The following is a 20,293-nucleotide window of genomic DNA, read 5'->3' on the forward strand; positions in this document are numbered from 1 at the left end:
TCTTCAGACCCCACTTCTAATTCTAGTTCCCTTGCTATTTCCACCACATCTGCACTTACTTCTTCCACTGAAGTCTTGAAATTTCAGTATGTAAAAGAGTGTGCAGTGCAGTAAAGCAAAGCACAGTAAGGCAAAGTATGCCTATATTAATTTTGTATCTAGAAACATTGTATTCCCTTTTATTTGTAATAGTTTTTCAGTTTTGGGGTTTCCCTTGGAAAGCCATTTTTCTAAGTTACTATTTAAGTTTATGCAATCTCTAGACCTAACATGGGGCTTGAACTCAAGACCCCGAGATCAAGAGCTGCACGCTCAACAAACTGAGCCAGTCAGGTGCCCCTTTTTTCTACTTTTTATACCTTTTAACTTTTTTCATCCAGTGTTAAATAATAATGTAAACAAATTACAATAATAGTGGACATCTTGTTTTTATGGGAATCCTTTATTTCCCCATTAGTCAACATTCTCTGGCTTTGGTATTGAGAGAGATGGTTTTGTTGTTTTGAGAGAGAGAGAGTGCACGCACATGCAGGAGGAACAGAGAGGGAGAGAGAATCCCAAGCAGGCTCCACACTGTCATCCAGAGCCCGATGCAGGTCTTGACCCCAGCAACCAAGATATGGACAGACACTTAACCAATTGAGCCACCCAGATGCCCCTGTTTTTTTTTTTTTTTTTTTTTTAATGTTTATTTTTGAGAGAGAGGGAGGGAGGGAGGGAGGGAGACAAGATCCAAAACAAGCTTGGCATTGTCAGGCAGAGCCCTGTGTAGGGCTCAAAAACACAAACTGTGAGATCATGACCTGACCCAAAGTCAGATGCTTAACCACTGAGCCACCCAGGTGCCCTCTGTTTTTGTTGTTGTTTTCAATCTCATGTTAAGGAGATGACTATATGATTTTTCTTCTTAGATCTATTAATGAATGGTGAAGTATATCAACAGATTCCTAGTATTGAAGTATCCTGAATGTGTGGGCTCAGTCCCACTTGGATGTGATGTATTCCTATAATCTATTACTAAATTTGGTTTGCATTTTTATTTTGAGGATTTTTTATCTCCATGCATACGTGAGATTTTTTTTTTGTAGTTTTTTCTTTGATAGCATCAATATTATGCTTGCTTTGCAAAAAAAAAATTAGAAACGTCTTTTCCTGTGTTTTGAAACCATTAAAGTGTCATTGCAGTTAGGTTTCTTTTGGATTGCAAGACCTCTTTGACAGCTTTTTCTGTTTTCCCTGTGGTTAGTGGTCTGGTTAAGATTTCTGCCTCGTGTATAGTTAGTATTGATAAATAGTACTTTCCTAGAAGATCATTTTATCCAGGTTGTCACTTGTATTTGCAAAGAGATGAACAAAGCAGTGTCTTCAGATTATTTTAATTTCCTCTGTTGTGTACACTGTTTCTCTCCTTTTTAAAAAAAATGTTCTTTTATTTTACTTTTTGAGAGAGAGAGACTCACAGAGTGCGAGAAGGGGAGGGGCAGAGAGAGAGGGAGACAGAATCTGAAGCAGGCTTCAGGCTCCGAGCTGTCAGCACAGAGCACAACGCGGGGCTTGAGCCCATGAACTGTGAGATCATGACCTGAGCCATAGTCCGACGCTTAACTGAGTCACCCAGGCACCCCTCTCTCTTATTTACATATATATATATATATATTTGTTTTGTTTTTTTGTTTTATATTTTATATTTGAGAGAGCGAGAGAGAGAGCGTGAGCGAGCGCACGGGCAGGGGAGGGGCAGAGAGACAGAGATAGAATCTGAAGCAGGCTCCAGGCTCCGAGCTGTCAGCACAGTTCAATTCGGGGCTCAAACTCAACAAGCAGTGAGGTCATGACCTGAGCCACCCAGGTGTGCCCCCCCTACCCCTTCCTTTTAAAATTGAGTTAGTTGAATGGTTTATTTTCCAAATTACAGCTCTTGGGTTAATTTGTTAGTTGGTCATTTTTCTCATTTTTAATGGATTGTTTTGTGCTTATGTCCCTGTTTCCATTCTTGTGTTTTCCTCAGGTGGTTTTTTATATCCTAAGTCATTATGCTGTGAATTTTCTTCTTAGTACTTGAGTGGGCAGTGAATTTTCCCGATTACTGCTTTAGCTGCATGTTGTAGGTTCTTAAATGCAGTATTTTCATTGTCATTGTTTTCTGCAGTTTTATTTTTGGTTTCCTCTTTGATCAAGAGACAGTTTAGCTTTAGGTAGTAGGATTTTTTTTTGTGTTCTGATGTAATTAATTTCTAATCTTTTTGTGTTTTGACTGTTGGCTGTGCTATTTCATTAAAAATTTTTTTTTGTTTATTGTTTTTGAGAAAGAGAGCATGAGCAGGGGAGGGACAGAGAGAGAGAAAGACTCCTAAGCAGGCTCTGTACTGTCAGTGTGGAACTTGATGCGGGGCTCGAACTCATAAAATGCAAGATCATGACCTGAGATGAAAGTAAGAGTCAGATGCTTAACCAACTGAGCCACCCTGGCACCCTATTTTTTTTTTAATGTTTATTTAATTTTGAGAGAAAGCAAGTGGGGGTGGTGCAGAGAGAGGAGGGGACAGAGGATCTGAAGCAGGCTCTTTTCTGACAGCAGAGAGCCTGATGCAGAGGTCAGACTCATGAACTGTGAGATTGTGACCTGAGCCAAAGTCGGACGCTCAACCGGCTGAGCCACCCACGTGCCCCAGTTGTGCTATTTCTGATTTTGGATATTTATTAGAATTTTCTTTGTGGCTTAATATTTACTTAGGTTTTTGTAAAGTGTTCTGTGGGTACTGTAGGTATATTCTGCTTTCAGGGTGCTTTTTTTTTTTTTAATTTTTTTTTTCAACGTTTTTATTTATTTATGGGACAGACAGAGACAGAGCATGAACGGGGGAGGGGCAGAGAGAGAGGGAGACACAGAATCGGAAACAGGCTCCAGGCTCCGAGCCATCAGCCCAGAGCCTGACGCGGGGCTCGAACTCGCGGACCGCGAGATCGTGACCTGGCTGAAGTCGGACGCTTAACCGACTGCGCCACCCAGGCGCCCCTCAGGGTGCTTTTGATATAAGTTATATCTATCTTAATTAATTATGTATTTCTACCTAGTTCTTCTATTGCGTAGTTTTGTGTTTCTTGTTTTTTTAAAATGTTTATTTATTTATTTTGAGAGACAGCCTGTGCTCATGAGTTGGGGAGGGGCAGAGAATGAGAGAGAGAGAGTCCCAAGCAGGTTTTGCACTGTCAGTGAAGAGCCAGAGGTGGGGCTCAGTCTCATGAACCACGAGATCATGACCTGAGCCAGGATCAAGAATTGGATGCTTAACCAACTGAGCCACCCAGGTGCCCCCCTGTAGTTTTTGTTTTATGAGTGATGATGCAGTGTTATTTGGAGCAATTCGTAAGTTAGCTCTTCATCATGGGTTACATCCTTTATTATCAATAAACTGAAACACCTGTTATACGTCCGTGACCATTTATGTGGTATTCTTACTGGTCTTAGAAACTACCGATTTATTCTTTTTTTTATTGTATTTCCTCTCTTTGAGGTCAGTCTTTCATTGATTGCATACTGTGTTGTTTCTGTTTAGTCCCCTTATAGGTATCTGGGGTATTCTTTCCCTCGGTTGCTTCCTAGGTGTGTGTGTGTGTGTGTGTGTGTGTATGTATTTATATTTAATTTATTTTTTAAATTTACATCCAAGTTAGCATATAGTGCAACAGTGATTTCAGGAGTAGATTCCTTAATGTGCCTTACCCATTTAGCCCATCCCCCCTCCCACACCCCTCCAGTAACCCTCTGTTTGTTCTCCATATTTAAGAATCTCTTATGCTTTGTCCCCCTCCCTGTTTTTATATTATTTTTGCTTCCCTTCCCTTATGTTCATCTGTTTTGTCTCTTAAAGTCCTCATATGAGTGATGTCATGTGATATTTGGCTTTCTCTAATTTCGCTTAGCATAATACCCTCTAATTCCATCCATGTAGTTGCAAATGGCAAGATTTCATCCTTTTCGATTGCCAAGTAATACTCCATTATATATATACACACACACACACACACACACACACACACACACACAACCCACATCTTTATCCATTCATCCATTGATGGACATTTGGGCTCTTTCCATATTTTGGCTATTATTGATAATGCTGCTATAAACATTGGGGTGCATGTGCCCCTTCGGAACAGCATCCCTGTATCCCTTGGATAAATACCTAGTAGTGCAATTGCTGAGTTGTAGGGTAGTTCTATTTTTAATTTTTTGAGGAACCTGCATACTGTTGTGCAGAGTGGCTGCACCCGTTTGCATTCCCATCAGCAGTGCAAAAGAGATCCTCTTTCTCTGCATCCTCGCCAACATATGTTGTTGCCTGAGTTGTTAATGTTAGCCTTTCTGACAGGTGTGAAGTGGTATCTCATTGTGGTTTTGATTTGTATTTCCCGGGTGATGAGTGGTGATGAGCATTTTTTCATGTGTCATTTGGCCATCTGGATGTCTTGTTTGGAAAAGTGTTTATTCATGTTTTTGGCCCGTTTCTTCACTGGATTGTTTGTTTCTTGGGTGTTGCATTTGATCAGTTCTTTATAGATTTTGGATACTAATCCTTTATCTGATATATCATTTGCGAATATCTTCTTCCATTTTGTCAGTTGCCTTTTAGTTTTGCTGATTGTTTCCTTCGCTGTGCAGAAACTTTTTATTTTGATGAGGTTCCAATAGTTCATTTTTGCTTTCGTTTCCCTTGCCTCCGGAGACGTGTTGAGTAAGAAGTTGCTGCAGCCAAGATCAAAGAGGTTTTTGCCTGCTTTCTCCTCAAGGATTTTGATGGCTTCCTGTCTTATGTTTAGGTCTTTCATCCATTTTGAGTTAATTTTTTGTGTGTGGTGTAAGACAGTGGTTCAGGTTCATTTTTCTGCATGTCGCTGACCAGTTTTCCCAGCACTACTTGCTGAAGAGACTGACTTTATTCCATTGGATATTCTTTCCTGCTTTGTCAAAGATTAGTTGGCCATATGTTTGTGAGTCCTAGGTTTTTTTTCCTAGTTACAAGGTATGTCCATCAAGAGATATGTGCTCCATATAGAAAACCTGGAAAGCAAATAGCACAAAAGAGAAAACCAAGAGCCCCATGTTGTAAACTCATCATCCACATAGAGCCACCATATTTGTTTCTGTATTCACACAAACATATGCTCCTGTTTTCTAAAATGGCAGGGCCTATTAGATCTTGTTTCTGCAGGTTAGTGATTCAAATTTAGGTTTTCCATTTTCACTCTCTGTAAAACAGTGGTTCTCAGGACAAATCTGACTGAACAAGCACTATTCCAGCTGAATTGAAAGTAGAAATTAATGCAAAAAGAAAAACATACTGGTGTTATTGAAATGCTCCTCAGTATGAATGTGTGTACTGTTGACCTCTATTGTTGGTCTTCCATCTTAAGCCAAATAGGCTGAGGTAAGGGGATTAGTTTTGCAAACACAGAGCTTGTGGACAGTGATAGACCCTGAAAATAATGTCTCTGGCTAATTCTCAGACTTGGAGAAACTGAAAGTAGGGTCTCATAAAAATTCTGTTCAGTGTTCATGGCCATGTTCTTCATCAGAATAAGAGTCTAATATTTTTTTATTTTTTATTTTTTATTTTTAACATCTATTCATCTTTAAGAGACAGAGACAGAGTGCAAGTGGGGAAGGGGCAGAGAGAGGGGGAGACACAGAATCTGAAGCAGGCTCCAGGCTCTGAGCTGTCAGCACAGAGCCCGATGCAGGGCTCAAACCCACTAACCATGAGATCATGACCTGAACTGAAGTGGGATGTTTAACCAACTGAGCCACCCAGGCACCCCAGAATAAGAGTCTAATATTAATATTCAAATAAAAATCTACATTATTGTGTATAGGTACACCAGTTTACTGGTAGGTAGAGTACTTGACAAGTGGTTTACTCTCTTCTAAGTTATATTTTTACCAACCTTTGTTGAGCTCTTTCTCAGTCTCAAGCATTATGCAAAGATATGTTTTTTGTTTTTTTAATAACCATACTCATTTGAGGTTGTTATTTTACATAAAATGGTTTCCAGACTTTTGGGTTTCATGGATCACTGACATTAAAAAGGGGGAGGTGGTATTAACATGGTTGCTAGCTTTTCGTTTTGCCATAGAGACCTCTTTTAAAAGTTACTGTGTATAGTAAATGATGATATCACTTATCCTGAGTACTGAATATTTAATTTTTTTTTAACGTTTATTTATTTTTGAGAGACAGAGCACAAGTGGGGAGGGGCAGAGAGGAAGAAACATACTAAGGAACAGGCTCCAGGCTCTAAGTGGTCAGCACAGAGCCTGATGCGGGGCTCGGACACACAGACTGTAATCATGACCTGAGCTGAAGTCGGATGCCCAACCGACTGAGCCACCCAGGCGCCCCATGAGTACTAAATATTTAATATGGAAACAAATATTTTTGCTTAATTTATTCTACTGTGATAGATTTATGGTATGTTTAGGGTTGGCGTATTATTCAGTCTACTACCTTTATTTACTATTTTTACTGTTGGAACTGAGGCTCCAAAATATCTCTTGAGATCTGTGAAAAAATAAAGCTTTTTTCTGATGAATATAGTATAGCCTAGAATTGACATATTAATGGCTTCTACAAGTGTGATTTTTGTCTTATACGTATTAGTGTGAATGCTAGTTGTATAGGCGTTAACTTTGTTTTTAGACTTGAAATCTGATGATTTCCAGAAGCTTCTTTTTCTGTAAGTTGGAGAATTTTCTGGATTAATTTGCATCTTGGGAAATTACTGATTGCATCTCTTGTTGCAGTATAATGTGTGACTGTGATAGCTTACTGAGATACTAAATTGCTGTTGTGTATTAGGAAACTATAGAATGTAATTTCACGTAATAGGAATTTAATGTTCTAAGAAAGGGAAGAAAGAAAATGAGAACATCATTGTAATTGCCCTTGGGCTTTCTCTTCTTTAAGAAAGGGCCTGTGGTTTGGCAGGATGTTTGTATTGTCTTGGTTTCCTAACCCCTAAACTCCTCACCTTTCCCTTTTTCCATTCCTTATCCCATCTCTTCTGTTTCTTGCACTCTAGCTCCTCTTCTCCATGCAGTTCTTTTCCTTTTACCTATTTCCCCATCTCTTTTTGTTCTCGGATATCTAATTAGTGAGTTAAATTTTAAGTTACCAGGTTTTCTTTCCATAGCATTTGAACTGAAGTGGCACTAAACTGGCAAAAATAGAACATTGCTGTTGGGGTGCCTGGGTGGCTCAGTCGTTTAAGTGTCCAACTATTGATTTTGGCTCATGTCAGGATCCCTTGGGATCGAGACCCACTTTGGGCTCAGCACAGAGTGTGGAGCCTGCTTGGGATTGTCTCTCTCCCCCTTTCTCTGTCCCCCCCCCCCCCCCCCCCCCCCCGCAAATAATAAATAAACTTAAAACAACAACAACATTGCTGTTAAGTTCCTGTCGAACTTCCTTCAGGGAGTTCTACATTTTATTAGTGTAAGAGTTTGTCATTTAAGAATGTGTGCTGTTCTTATTTACTTGATACTTTTCCTTTAATATAAGCACTTATATTTATTTTAATGGAAATTTATGATTACTTAGGATTTTTTTTCCCCCTGTGAGCACTCATAATTTTACATTGGGGGCAAATGTATTTTTTTCAGTCTTGTTTTGTATACATTTTTTACATAGTTAAAGTAATTCAGTCCAACTTGTAAAAACAGTTTAAAACTTACACTTATTTTCAATTATATGCTCTTAATAAGCATTTGTTTTGTTTTACTTTATTTTTGAGAGACAGAGACAGAGCATGAGCTGGGGAGGGACAGAGAGGGAGACACAAAATCTGAAGCAGACTCCAGGCTCTGAGCTGTCAGCACAGAGCCCGATGTGGGGCTCGAACCTACGAACTATGAGATCATGACCTGAGCTGAAGTTGGATGCTTAACCAACTGAACCACCCAGGCACCCCTAATAAACATTCTTAATTGCATCACCACTTGTCTTTTGAATTTTTCCATAATTTATTTAATCATTTCCCCATAATTAAACATTTAGATTATAGGAAGATGTTATAAGAAATAGTTATAATTAAATAAAATATGGGAGGCTTATAAGGAAATATAAATAGCAATAAATTATCTGTCTCACTTGATTTGTTTCAGATATTCCAGGAAAAAAATATTGACCCAAATAGCTATTAAAATCCTTTTGGTTCTTGAGAGACAGTGAAGTTTTACTGCATATCAGATATTAGAAAAATCTTTAATGTAAATGACCAGATACGAATTTCCTGTTTCTTAAGGTTTGTGGAAAATGTAGGAGTTGCATTCAGTGAATTGTTTTACTATTTAAAGAAAACGCCTAGAAAATCTACATTTTATCACCTTTAGTGAGGCAAATTTTTCATTTATTTCCTTTTATTTAGTAATAAGGGATACTATATTTTAATTTTCACTTACTATTTTTTAGTAGAAATTTTGCTTTGTTGAAGGTAATATGCATGCTTTAAAATGGGGACTAGGAGGGGCGCCTGGGTGGCTCAGTTGGTTGAGTGTCCAACTTGGCTCAGGTCATGATCTCGCAGTTCGTGGGTTTGACCCCTGCGTCAGGCTTTGTGCCAGCAGCTCGGAGCCTGGAGCTGCTTCGGATTCTGTGTCTCCCTCTGTCTCTACCCCTTGCCTGCTCACCCTCTGTCTGTCTCTCCCTCTCTCTCAAAAATAAACATTAAAAAAATTTTTTTTAAATGGGGAATAGGAAGGTGAGTTTTTAATTTGCATTTCCCTGACTAATGAATAACGATGTTGAACATCATCTCGTGTGTATATCTTTGAATAATTGACCATTCATATTCTTTTGCCTGTTTTCTAGTTGGATTATTTGTCTTTTTATTATTGAGTTGTGGACTTATTTATGTATTCTAGATACAAGCCCCTCCCATTTTGTGGGTTGTGTTTTGGTGGAGCTTTTTTTTTCTTTAAAAAAGCTATTAAGAATCCATTTAGGGGCGTTTTTTTTCTTTTCTTTTTTTTTTTTTTTCAACGTTTATTTATTTTTGGGACAGAGAGAGACAGAGCATGAACGGGGGAGGGGCAGAGAGAGAGGGAGACACAGAATCGGAAACAGGCTTCAGGCTCTGAGCCATCAGCCCAGAGCCTGACGCGGGGCTCGAACTCCCGGACCCCGAGATCGTGACCTGGCTGAAGTCGGACGCTTAACCGACTGCGCCACCCAGGCGCCCCATGGGCGTTTTTTTTCTTTAAAAAAGCTATTAAGAATCCATTTAGGGGCATCTAGCTGGCTCAGTCAGTAGAGCATGAGACTCCTTTTTTTTTTTTTTTTCCCCTTTCTATTTATTTATTTTTTATAATTTACATCCATGTTAGCACAATGTACAACAATGATTTCAGGAGTACATTCCTTTAAGCCCCTTACCCATTTAGCCCATCCCCCCTTCCATAACCCCTCCAGCAACCCTCTGTTTGTTCTCTGTATTTAAGAGTCTCTTATGTTTTGTTCCCCTCCCTGTTTTTTTATATTATTTTTGCTTCCCTTCCCTTATGTTCATTTGTTTTGTATCTTAAAGTCCTCATATGAGTGAAGTCATGTGATATTTGTCTTTCTCTGACTAATTTTGCTTAGCATAACAGCCTCTAGTTCCATGTACATAGTGGCAAATGGCAAGATTTCATCATTTTCGATTGCCAAGTAATACTCCATTGTATATATATACACCACATCATCTTTATCCATTCATCTATCGATGGACATTTAGGCTCTTTCCATAGTTTGGCTGTTGTTGATAGTGTTGCTATAAACATTGGGGTGCATGTGCCCCTTTGAAACAGCATCCCTGTATCCCTTGGATAAATACCTAGTAGTGCAATTGCTGAGTTGTAGAGTAGGTCTATTTTTAGTTTTTCGAGGAACCTCCGTACTGTTTTCCAGAGTGGCTGCACCAGCTTGCATTCCCACCAACAATGCAAAAGAGATCCTGTTTCTCTGCATCCTTGCCAACATCTGTTGTTGCCTGAGTTGTTAATGTTAGCCCTTCTGATAGGTGTGAGGTGGTATCTCATTGTGGTTTTGATTTGTATTTCCCAGGTGATGAGTGATGTTGAGCATTTTTTCATGGCCTGAGCCAAAATCAAAAGAGTAGGATGCTCAGCTGACTGAGCCACCCAGGCACCCCCTGTTTGCAAAATGATAATAGTAATTATTAATATTTAAGTTTATTTTGAGAAACATGACCAGGGGAGGGTCATGGGGTGGGGGGGAGAGAATCCCAATAGGTTCTGCACTGTGAGTGCAGAGCCTGATGTGGGGCTTGATTGAATCCATGAACCGTAAGATGATCTGTGCTGAAGTCAAGAGCCAGATGTTTCACTGACTGGCCACCCAGGGTCCTTGCAAAATTATTTTTTATTTTATTTTATTTTATTTTATTTTATTTTATTTTATTTTATTATTAATAACTTTTTAGGTTTTGGCCTTTAGTCTGAAAAAGTGTTGATTGAAAGTGTACAGTAGAGGTGCCTGGGTGGCTCAGTCGGTTAAGCATCCGACTTCTGCTCAGGTTGTGATCTCACAGTTTATGAGTTTGAGCCCCACGTCAGGCTCTGTGCTGATAGCTCACAGCCTGGAGCCTGCTTCAGATTCTGTGTCTCCCTCTCTCTGACCCTCCCCCGTTCATGCTCTGTCTCTCTCTGTCTCAAAAATAAATAAACATTAAAAAATTTTTTTTTAAATGAAAAAAAGTGTACAATAGAGTGGGTGCAAGCGGCTGTGGGCCATGTAACTGCCAATAAAAATTATCTTTTATTTTTTTATTTTAATATTTATTTTTTAGAGACAGAGAAAGAGCATGTGTGCGGGAGGGGCAGAGAGCGAGGGAGACACAGAATCTGAAGCAGGTTCCAGGCTCTGAGCTGTCAGCACAGAGCCCATCATGGGGCTAAACATGACCTGAGCCGAAGTCAGATGCTTAACCGACTGAGCCATCCAGACCCTCCATAAAAATTATTTTTGAATCAGAGGCCCAAGCAGCCTCTCCCAAGCCATTTACATCTCAAAACAGCTCCTTCTTGAAACTGCTTATATCCCACAATATTAATAAATATTAGGGACATATAGATGAAAATACTCATTTTCTGTATCTGTTTATGAGCATATTCACAGCTTTCTTTGGTGGGATGCTTAAATACTGCTTTTCTCTACAGATACTTAAAAAAACATATTTCTGATATATGTCTGTGTGTGAAGGTTGAGGCTGCCCACATTCTTGCTTATTGGGTTTAGAAGTCTTGGGGCTCCTGGGTGGCTTAGTCAGTTGAGCATCCGACTGCAGCTCGGGTCATGATCTCGTAGCTCATGAGTTCAAGCCCTGCGTCAAGCTCTGTGCTGACAGCTTGGAGCCTGGAGCCTGCTTTGGATTCTGTGTCTCCTTCTCTGCTCCTAACCCAGTCATATTCTGTCTCCATCTCTCTCAAAAATAAATAAACATTAAAAAAAATTTTTAAAGAAGTCTCACTGTATTGTGGTTTACGTACATTTTGATGACCATAAAAGCATGTTCGCCAATGAAATGTCTTCTGCGTATGTAAAATGTTTTGATGATCCATGTACTTTATAATTTCAAATCTTCACTAATTAGAATATTAACCAGAATACTTCATCCCCACCTTGTGCTGGAAAACCGAAACTTTTTTTTTAATGTTTCTATTTATTTTTGAGAGTGTGCACACACAAGCGAGGCAGGGGCAGAGAGAGAGGGAGGCATTGGGCTCTGCACTGACAGCAGAGAGCCCAATGTGGCGCTCAAACTCAAGAACTGTTGATGATGATGTGAGCTGAAGTCGGATGCTTTAGCAACTGACCAACCCAGGTGCCCCCAAAAAACAGAAAATTTTAAGTAAAACTTTAAAGAAGGTATGACAAAAATTTTTTTAGTTTATTTATTTTGAGAGAGTGAGTGGGTGAAGGGCAAGGAGAGAGAGGGAGGAAGGGAGAATCCCAAGCAGCCTTTGCACTGTCAATGCAGAGCCCGACTTGGGACTCAAACTCACCAGCCATGAGATCATGATCTGAGCCAAAATCAAGAGTCAAATGCTTAATTGACTGAGCCATGCAGGTGTTCCCAAATTTTTAAAAAAAGATTTTTAAAGTAATCTCTACACCCAATATGGGGCTTGAATTGGCAGTCTTAGGATCAGAGTCACACACTCTTCCAACCGAGCCAGCCTGGTGCCCCAGAAATTATGAATTTTATACCTGTTTGCAATAGAATGTTCAGAAACCATAGAGAAATGTCATGAATTATTTCAAGTTCTACCACCTAGAGGATCCACTTTGGTTAAAACATTTTAAAATTTTACTAAAATTTAATTAAAAAACTATTTATTTATTTATACAATATTTATTTTTGAGAGAGAGCATGAACTGGAGAGGGGCAGAGAGAGAGGGGGACAGAGGATCCAAAGTGGGCTCTGTGCTGACAGCAGTGAGCCTGATGTGGGGCTTGAACTCACGAACCATGAGATCATGCATGACCTGAGCTGAAGTCGGATGTTCAACCGACTGAGCCACTCAGGTGCTCGTAATTTTATTTTTTAGTTAGTTTTTTTAAATGCTTTTTTAAAAAAAAATTATTTTTGAGAGAAACAGAGCCTGAGCAGGGGAGGGGCAGAGAGAGAGAGAGAGAGAGAGAGAGACAGAATCTGAAGCAGTCTCCAGGCTCCTGTCAGCAGAGCCCAATGCAGGGCTTGAACTTGTGAACCATGAGATCATGACCTGAGCTGAAGTTGGGTGCTTAACCGACAGAGCCACCCAGGCACCCCTTAGTTTTTTTAAGTAGACTTCATGCCCAGTGTGTAGCCCAGCATGGGGCTTGAACTCACAATCCTGAAACAAGACCTGAGCTGACATCAAGATTCGGATGCTTAACTGACTGAGCCACCCAGGCACCTCTAAATTTTATTAATTTTTAAAAAGATTTTATTTTCGAGTAATCTCTACACCCAACACGGGGCTCAAACTTGCAACCTCGGCCAAGATCAAGAGTTGTATGCTGTATGGAATGAGCCAGCCAGGTGCCCCTTACATAATACATTTTATCCTGTATAGTCCCTGGTAATTAGATTACTTTTTTATTCCTATAGTCTTGCCTATTTTTTATTCCTTTTTTTGTTTTTTAAAGAAGCAGTCTCTATTTTATTTATTTTTAATGTTTATTTATTGAGAGAGAGTGCAAACAAGGGAGGGGCAGAGAAAGAAGGACACAGAGGATCTGAAGCAGGCTCTGAACTGTCAGCGCAGAGCCCAATGCAGGGCTCAAACTCACAAACTGTGAGATCATGACCTGAGTTGAAGTCAGATGCTTAACAGACTGAGCCACCCAGGAGCCCTATTTTTTTTTTATTCCTATAGTTCATTGTAAGTAGAATCATATAATATGTTACCTTTTGGTCCTGGCTTCTTTCATATACCATGATGCATTTGAGATTTGTGTGGTTGTGGTGTATCAGATACTTCAGATACTGTGTATAAGTCACCCTTTTTTTTTTTTTAAAGCACATGTGCTCCTGAAGTGAGCACCATGCATTTTTTTTTTTTAATTAAAAAAATTTTTTTTAATTTTAGAGAGACCAGGGGAGAGGGGCAGGAAGAGAGAGAATCTTAAGCAGCCTCCATAATCAATGCAGAGCCCGATACAGGTCTCAATCCCACAACCCTGGGATCATGACCTGAGCCGAAATCAAGAGTCTGATGCTCGATCGACTGAGCCACCCAGGTGCCCCACAGTTCATCCACTTAAAGTATACAGTCTGGGGGCGCCTGGGTGGCTCAGTTGCTTAAGCTTCTGAATTCGGCTCAGGTCATGTTCTCATGGTTTAGGAAGTTCAAGCCACTCATTGGGCTCTCTGCAGAGCACGCTTCAGATCCTGTCCTCTCTCTCTGCCCCTCGTCCCCTTGTATGTGCTCGCTCTCTCTCTCTCTCTCTCTCTCTCTCTCAAAAACAAACAAAAACCCTCCTATTAAAAAAAAAAGTGTACAATCCAGTCACCACCACAATCAGTCTTAGAACATTTTCATCACTCCAAAAAGAAACCCTGTACCCCTGAGCCATTATCTTCCCATTTCCCTGAATTTTTATATATGATACAAAGTATGGATAAAGGTTTATTTTTTTGCGTGTGAATGTCTGGCACCATTTGTTGAGAAGACGATCCTTTCCCCTTTAAGCTTTTGTGCCTTTGTTGAAAATCAACTGGCTATATGTGTATGGCTGTATTTCTGGACTCTTTTTTTGGGATGTATGATATCCTTATGCCATTTCCACAATCTTAATTACTGTAGCTTAATAGTAAGCTTTGAAGTTAGGTGATAAGTTCTCCAACTTTTTCTTTTTGAGAATCATTTTGGGTATTCTATTTTCTTTGCCTTTCCGTGTAAATTTTAAAATCCCCTTGTCAATTTCAAAGTAAACACAATAAATCCTGTGCAGATTTTAATTCTATTTTGAATAATTTTCACAAGACAGGTGTAATACACTTGGTTTTTTGTTGTTTTTTTTTTTTTTTTTTTTTTTTTTTTTTTTTACTTTCAGTGAAAATGGATTATTTTCAGTATGATGCTTTTCAGTGTATTGTAATGCAGGTTAATAGACAAAAGACCATAAATTCGTATAGCTAACCTTAATTTTTTTCCTGCTTACGTTTTAGGCAAGTTAAAGGTATAAACATCATGTCAAGGGCAATAAACTTTTAGGTTGAAAAGCTCAGATTATTTGTGTAAGACAGGACTTAATACCTACTTATATAGGGGTTGAAAATGCAAAGGTAATATTAAGCTAGAAGTGTGGTTTTGATATTTTTCTTGTATTTAGAAAAATTTTATACTAATTAAACTGTACAGAAGATTGTATGTAATTCATTCCCTGCTTAAGAAATTACTGTTAGAGTTAGTTGCCAGCAAAAGGTCTATATTTGCATAACTGAAAAATGCTTTTTTTAATCTATTACTGACATATTTGTAGTTTGTATCAAGAAGGTATATGCTTTGTAATTTTTTCCTTTTGGTAGTCCACATATCAATTGGTCAAAGGTTAGTATGCTTTTCTTCTCATATATTTAGTATATTCAGAACATGCAGTTTTATAAATAGTTAACTTTTCTGTAGAAAACTAGTATCTCTTCCTTTCTGCTTTCTTTTTTGAGACTTTGGGGCTGAGAAATTTGAGGACTGTATCAGTCCTGGAACCTTTTAGTCTTCTGGTTTCTTTTTTGTAGTCTCAATATTCTTTTCTTTTCTTTTTTCTTTTTTCTTTTCTTTTCATGTTTGTTTATTTTGAGAGAGAGAGAGAGCACGTGCGTGAGTGGGGAAGGGATAGAGAGAGGGAGAGAATCCCATGCAAATCTCTGTCACAAAATTGTGAGATCATGACCTGAGCCGAAATCAAAGAATCGGATCCTTAACCCTGAGCCACCCAGATACCCCTAGAGTCTCAATATTCCTATAATTTGTTTATATCCCTCAGAGTATCATGTGCCTAAAAATATTTCTTTGCTTTTCAGGTTCTAAATGGCTTCTAAGAAGTTGGGTGCAGATTTTCATGGTAAGTGGACTGTTAGATATAATGGTTTAAGTTATGATTTGATTAGACGATTTGAAATCACTTAGCATTGTTTAAGTAAGTGCCGCTTTTTATTTATTTAAATGGGCAGCTTGAGAAAAAGTTGTACAACAGGGTAGCATATACATTCCAATGGATTTCAGGTAATTTAGTATTTAAGTAGGTAGTTAAACTTTAGAGTCTCGCTGGTTATTGTACTTAAAATTACCAGGGATGGATAGGGAGCCTATCTATTTTTATTGTTCTTCAGCAGTATTTTGAAGTAGTTACCATTCCCTTTCTTATCCCGTGGTCATAGTTCTTTGCCATCTCAAATGTGAAAAATTCTAAATCTTTAGTTAATACTTAATAATGGTTTGGTTTAGTGTCCATCCCCTCATCCTTCCTGCCCCACAATAATAGGAAGTAATTACTACAAATAAACCATGATCAGCGGATCAGTAATTACAGGAATGTCAGTAGTAGTAATTACAGTTTTGCATTTGAAACTAATCGTTTATCATCTGGGACACCTGGGTGCCTCAGTCAGTTACACATCTGACTTGGGCTCAGATCATGATCTCACGGCTCTTGAGTTTGAGCCCTGTGTCTGGAGCCTGCTTTGGATTCTATCTCACTCCCTCTCTGCCCCTTCCCTGCTTGTGTGCACGCTCGCTCGCTCGGTCTCTTAAAAATAAATCAACATTAAAAAAAATTTTAAAATATGGGGGTGCCTGGGTGACTCAGTCAGTTGGGCGTCTGACTTCTGCGCAGGTCATGATCTCGCAGTTCGTGGGTTTGCGCCCCACGTCAGGCTTTGTTCTGACAGCACGGAGTCTGGAGCCTGCTTTGAGTTCTGTGTCTCCCTCTCTCTGTGCCCCTCCGCTGTCATGCTCTGTCTCTGTCTCTCTCTCTCTCTCTCAAAAACAAACATTAAAAAAAATTTTTTTTAATTAAAAAGAAACTAATAGTTTATCATTAAAAAAAATTTTTTTTGACGTTTATTTATGATTGAGAGACAGAGCATGAGCAGGGGAGGGGCAGAGAGAAAGGGAGACACAGAATCTGAAGCAGGCCCCAGGTTCTGAGCCATCAGCACAGAGCCCGACGTGTGGCTCAAACTCAAAAACCACGAGATCATGACCTGAGCTGAAGTCAGACGCTTAACCGACTGAGCCACCCAGGTGCTCCATAATAGTTTGTTATTTAAAAAAAATTTTTTTTTCTTAATATTTATTTATTTTTGAGAGAGATACAGAATGTGAGTGGGGGGAGGGTTAGAGAGAGAGGGAGACACAGAATCTGAAGAGGGCTCCAGGCTCTGAGCTGTTAGCACAGAGCTTGATGTGGGGCTAGAACCCATGAATGGTGAGATCAGACCTGAGCTGAAGTCGGACACCCAGCCGACTGAGCCACCCAGGTGCCCCTGCCATCCTTTTCTAAGATATGATTTTCCAAAATTGAATACATTAGTAAGCTTTATTATATGCATTTGGGAGGAATAGAGATGCCTAAGAAGTTAAAATTAGACCCTCTTTTCATATAGTAGAATTAAACAACAGAAATATCCAGACAACACCGTTAATTTAAGTAGGTTTTTAAAGCTGATTTTCCATTTTTAAAATCATGTCATTGTAAGAATGATTTGCCAGACGGCATGGCAACATGTGTTGGTATGCTCTTCTGATCTACAAATGGTTGCTTGTTAGTATCAGCTGAGTCAGGGTGCTGGAGCAGTCACTGGGGTTCTAACTTGCTAATATATTTTATACAAGTGTTTAATATTTTGAATTACTATTGTGTTTATCCTTACATGCATCACTTGTATATGTTTTGTTAAATCCTTTTGGAGTTAAGTCATTCTGACTCTGGAATTTGCATTCTGTGTAGCAGGTGGGGCATCAGATCTGCCAGGTAACCTATTTTGTATTATTTAAGGATTATTATGTGGCTCTTTCGTAGTATTTGGATGATAGTAGAGAGGCAGATCTGAAGTTGCTTCTGGATAGCTTTTTTCAAGACAAAAGAGGACAGCAAATGACAGAGGAAAGACCTAGGGGAGAAAATAGCAAAAAAGAAAAATTTTAACTTACCTTATTTCAAAAAAAAAGTTATATATCTTGGCTCTTTAGGAAATCCTTTTTGACTGGAGTGAAAATAAGATGGACTCCAGATTATGTGTTTCAGCTAAACAATCCAGAGAGAAGATTCTAATTTTGAAGTTACCTGATCAGTAAAGACTTGTTTTTTAGAAAGTCCTCCATCACCTTGCATTCCTCACCAAAATTTTATTAAGCAAAATATTCGGAATAAAATTTGAGAATAGATTTTCTCTTTCTCTCTTCAGCTTCTTCTGCTTTAAACAGCTGAGTTCCTACCTGAATTTCCATTGCTTTCGTTGAGTTTTTAAAGAGTCTTATTTTTAGATATCATATAGTTTAAGGAATAGAAATTAAAGGAAATAGGCAAAAAAAAAAAAAAATGGGAGTAGGCAGTCTTGTAGGTAGCTGAGTGTGGGAAATCAAGTTCAGCTTGGCCTTACAAATCAGAAAGCCAGGAAACTGAGGTATCTGCTCCCATCTCTCAGAAGGCTACATAGCCTTTCCTTACTGCTTTTCTCTGCGGGTGTGCTCCATTTTTGTTCTTCTGTTAATAGACTTGCTTTCTTGGCCTACTTGCCTACTTGTATAGAGTGCATAGGGCCAAAAATGCACCCCCTCCCCCCATATGGTGTTGCTTGGTACTTGATCTTTCAGTTTAAGCAGCTAGCATCATATAGCTGAAGTTTTTCTGTCTTTTGGCCAAGGGAGAATCTGATTGGCACAGCCTAGCTTATAGGCCTGTGGATTGATTCTCCCTAAGTTAGGTATTATCTGACTGGCCCATTGGGGTTAGTGGGTATATGTGTGTGTGTAATTCTTCCAGGGGCATTTTGGGGTGTGGACAGGGGGTAGCATCTGCTCTTGTGACTGGATATTAAATAGTTTTTTTTTTCTTTTCAAATATTTGAGTTGACTAGATTTTTTTGCTATGCTGTCTTATGACTGGTATTTAACTTACCTTCAAGTTTGTTTTTTTCAACTGAGGTTGAACTTCTTCCACTGTCATTAATAATTACATATCCCTAAATAACAGAATAAGAGATATAAACAATTCTCAAAGACTTTTAAAACTATTGTTCTTATAGGGGTGCCTGGGTGGCTCAGTTGGTTAAGTGCCCGATTTTAGCTCAGGTCATGATCTTGCAGTTTGGGAGCTCGAGCCCCACATCACGCTCTCTGCTGTCAGTGCACACAGCCTGCTTCAGATCCTCTGTCTTCCTCTCTCTCTCTGCCCCTCCCCTGCTTGCACACTTTCTCTCAAAAATAAATAAACGTTAGGGGTGCCTGGGTGGCTCATTCGGTTAAGCGTCTGACTTTGGCTCAGGTCATGATCTCAGAGTTCATGGGTTCAAACCCCACATCGGGCTCTGTACTGACAGCTCAGAGCCTGGAGTCTGCTTCAGTTTCTGTGCCTTCCTCTCTCCTCTGCCCCTCCCCCTCTTGAGCTCTGTCTCTCAAAAATAAATAAACGTTAAAAAAAATTAAAAATTTTGTTCTTAGAATATGTAAATTGCAAACCCTTGGGTCAGTGTAAATCAGGCCTTTCCTGGAGCCTGGTGCTTTACAATATTAATCCCCTTTAGTTTTTAACTCATTTTCCACTTGTTTCATCCAAGAAAAAAGTTATTTTCCAGAAATGACTTTTAAAGGGCTTTTAAAAATGTTTCAACAAACAAAAATTATTCTTTTACTATCTGGGAAAATGCCCTGAGATTCTAATTTGGAAAAAAAGAAGTCTGTATAATAAGATATAACTTAATGAAACTAAACTCTCTCCTTTGAAATGCCAGGGTATCCTATTTATGACCATTTACTTAGCTAACTTTTTTTTTAAAGATTTTATTTTTAAACTCTTTCTGCACCCAATATGGGGCTCAAACTCATAACCTAGAGATCAAGAGTCACAGTGCTCAACTGACTAAGCCAGCTAGGTGCCCTTAGCTAATTTATTTTTCTTTTTTTAAATTAAAAAAAATTTTTTTTACAATCTTTATTTTTGAGAGAGAGAGAGCATGTGTAAGCTGGGGAGGGGCAGAGAGAGAGGGAGACAGAGGATCTGAAGTGGGCTGTGAGCCCGATTTGGGGCTCGAACTCCTGAACTGTGAGATCATGACCTGAGCTGGTCAGAAGCTTAACCGACTGAGCCACCCAGGTGCCCCTAGTTAGCTAATTTTTAAGGGAGGTTCATTTTTCCCTTGGTTTAATTTCTACCAGCATATTGACATCCTTTTCTTGCTGAGGTATAGAGAAAGGTATTTTATTTTAAATTGTTTCAAAAGTTGGGGCGCTTGGGTGGCTCAGTCAGTTAAGTGTCCTACTTTGCTCAGGTCATGATCTCACGGTTCGTGAGTTTGAGCCCCACGTCGGGCTCTGTGCTGACAGCTCAGAGCCTGGAACCTGCTTCAGATTCTGTGTCTCTCTCTCTCTCTGCCCCTCCTCTGCTTGGGCTCTCTCTCTCAAAATAAATAAACATTAAAAAAAAAAGATTTAAATTGTTTCAAAAGTTGATCAGCTGTGCTTTACAGTGTAGAGAAATTGGCCATCATTTAATCATTGCTGCTCCCCACCTTCTTCCTGCTTGAAGT

The 20,293-nt window shown here is 39.2% G+C and overlaps 1 protein-coding gene across 3 annotated transcripts in view; it reads left to right on the forward strand.

Annotated features, from left to right (window-relative positions):
• Positions 1-20,293, forward strand: part of UBAP1 (ubiquitin associated protein 1) — a 61,915-nt gene that overhangs the window by 18,443 nt on the left and 23,179 nt on the right. For all 3 annotated transcript variants that reach the window (XM_025913959.2, XM_086683387.1, XM_025913965.2), the window contains one exon: positions 15,569-15,609. In XM_025913959.2, coding sequence (XP_025769744.1) covers positions 15,576-15,609 — 34 coding nt within the window. In that variant the 5' untranslated portion in view covers positions 15,569-15,575. The remainder of the gene's footprint in view (positions 1-15,568; positions 15,610-20,293) is intronic.

The sequence above is a fragment of the Puma concolor genome, chromosome D4 (assembly GCF_028749965.1).
Source record: "Puma concolor isolate L17-30 chromosome D4, mPumCon1.1.hap2, whole genome shotgun sequence".
Classification (NCBI taxonomy): Eukaryota; Metazoa; Chordata; class Mammalia; order Carnivora; family Felidae; genus Puma; species Puma concolor.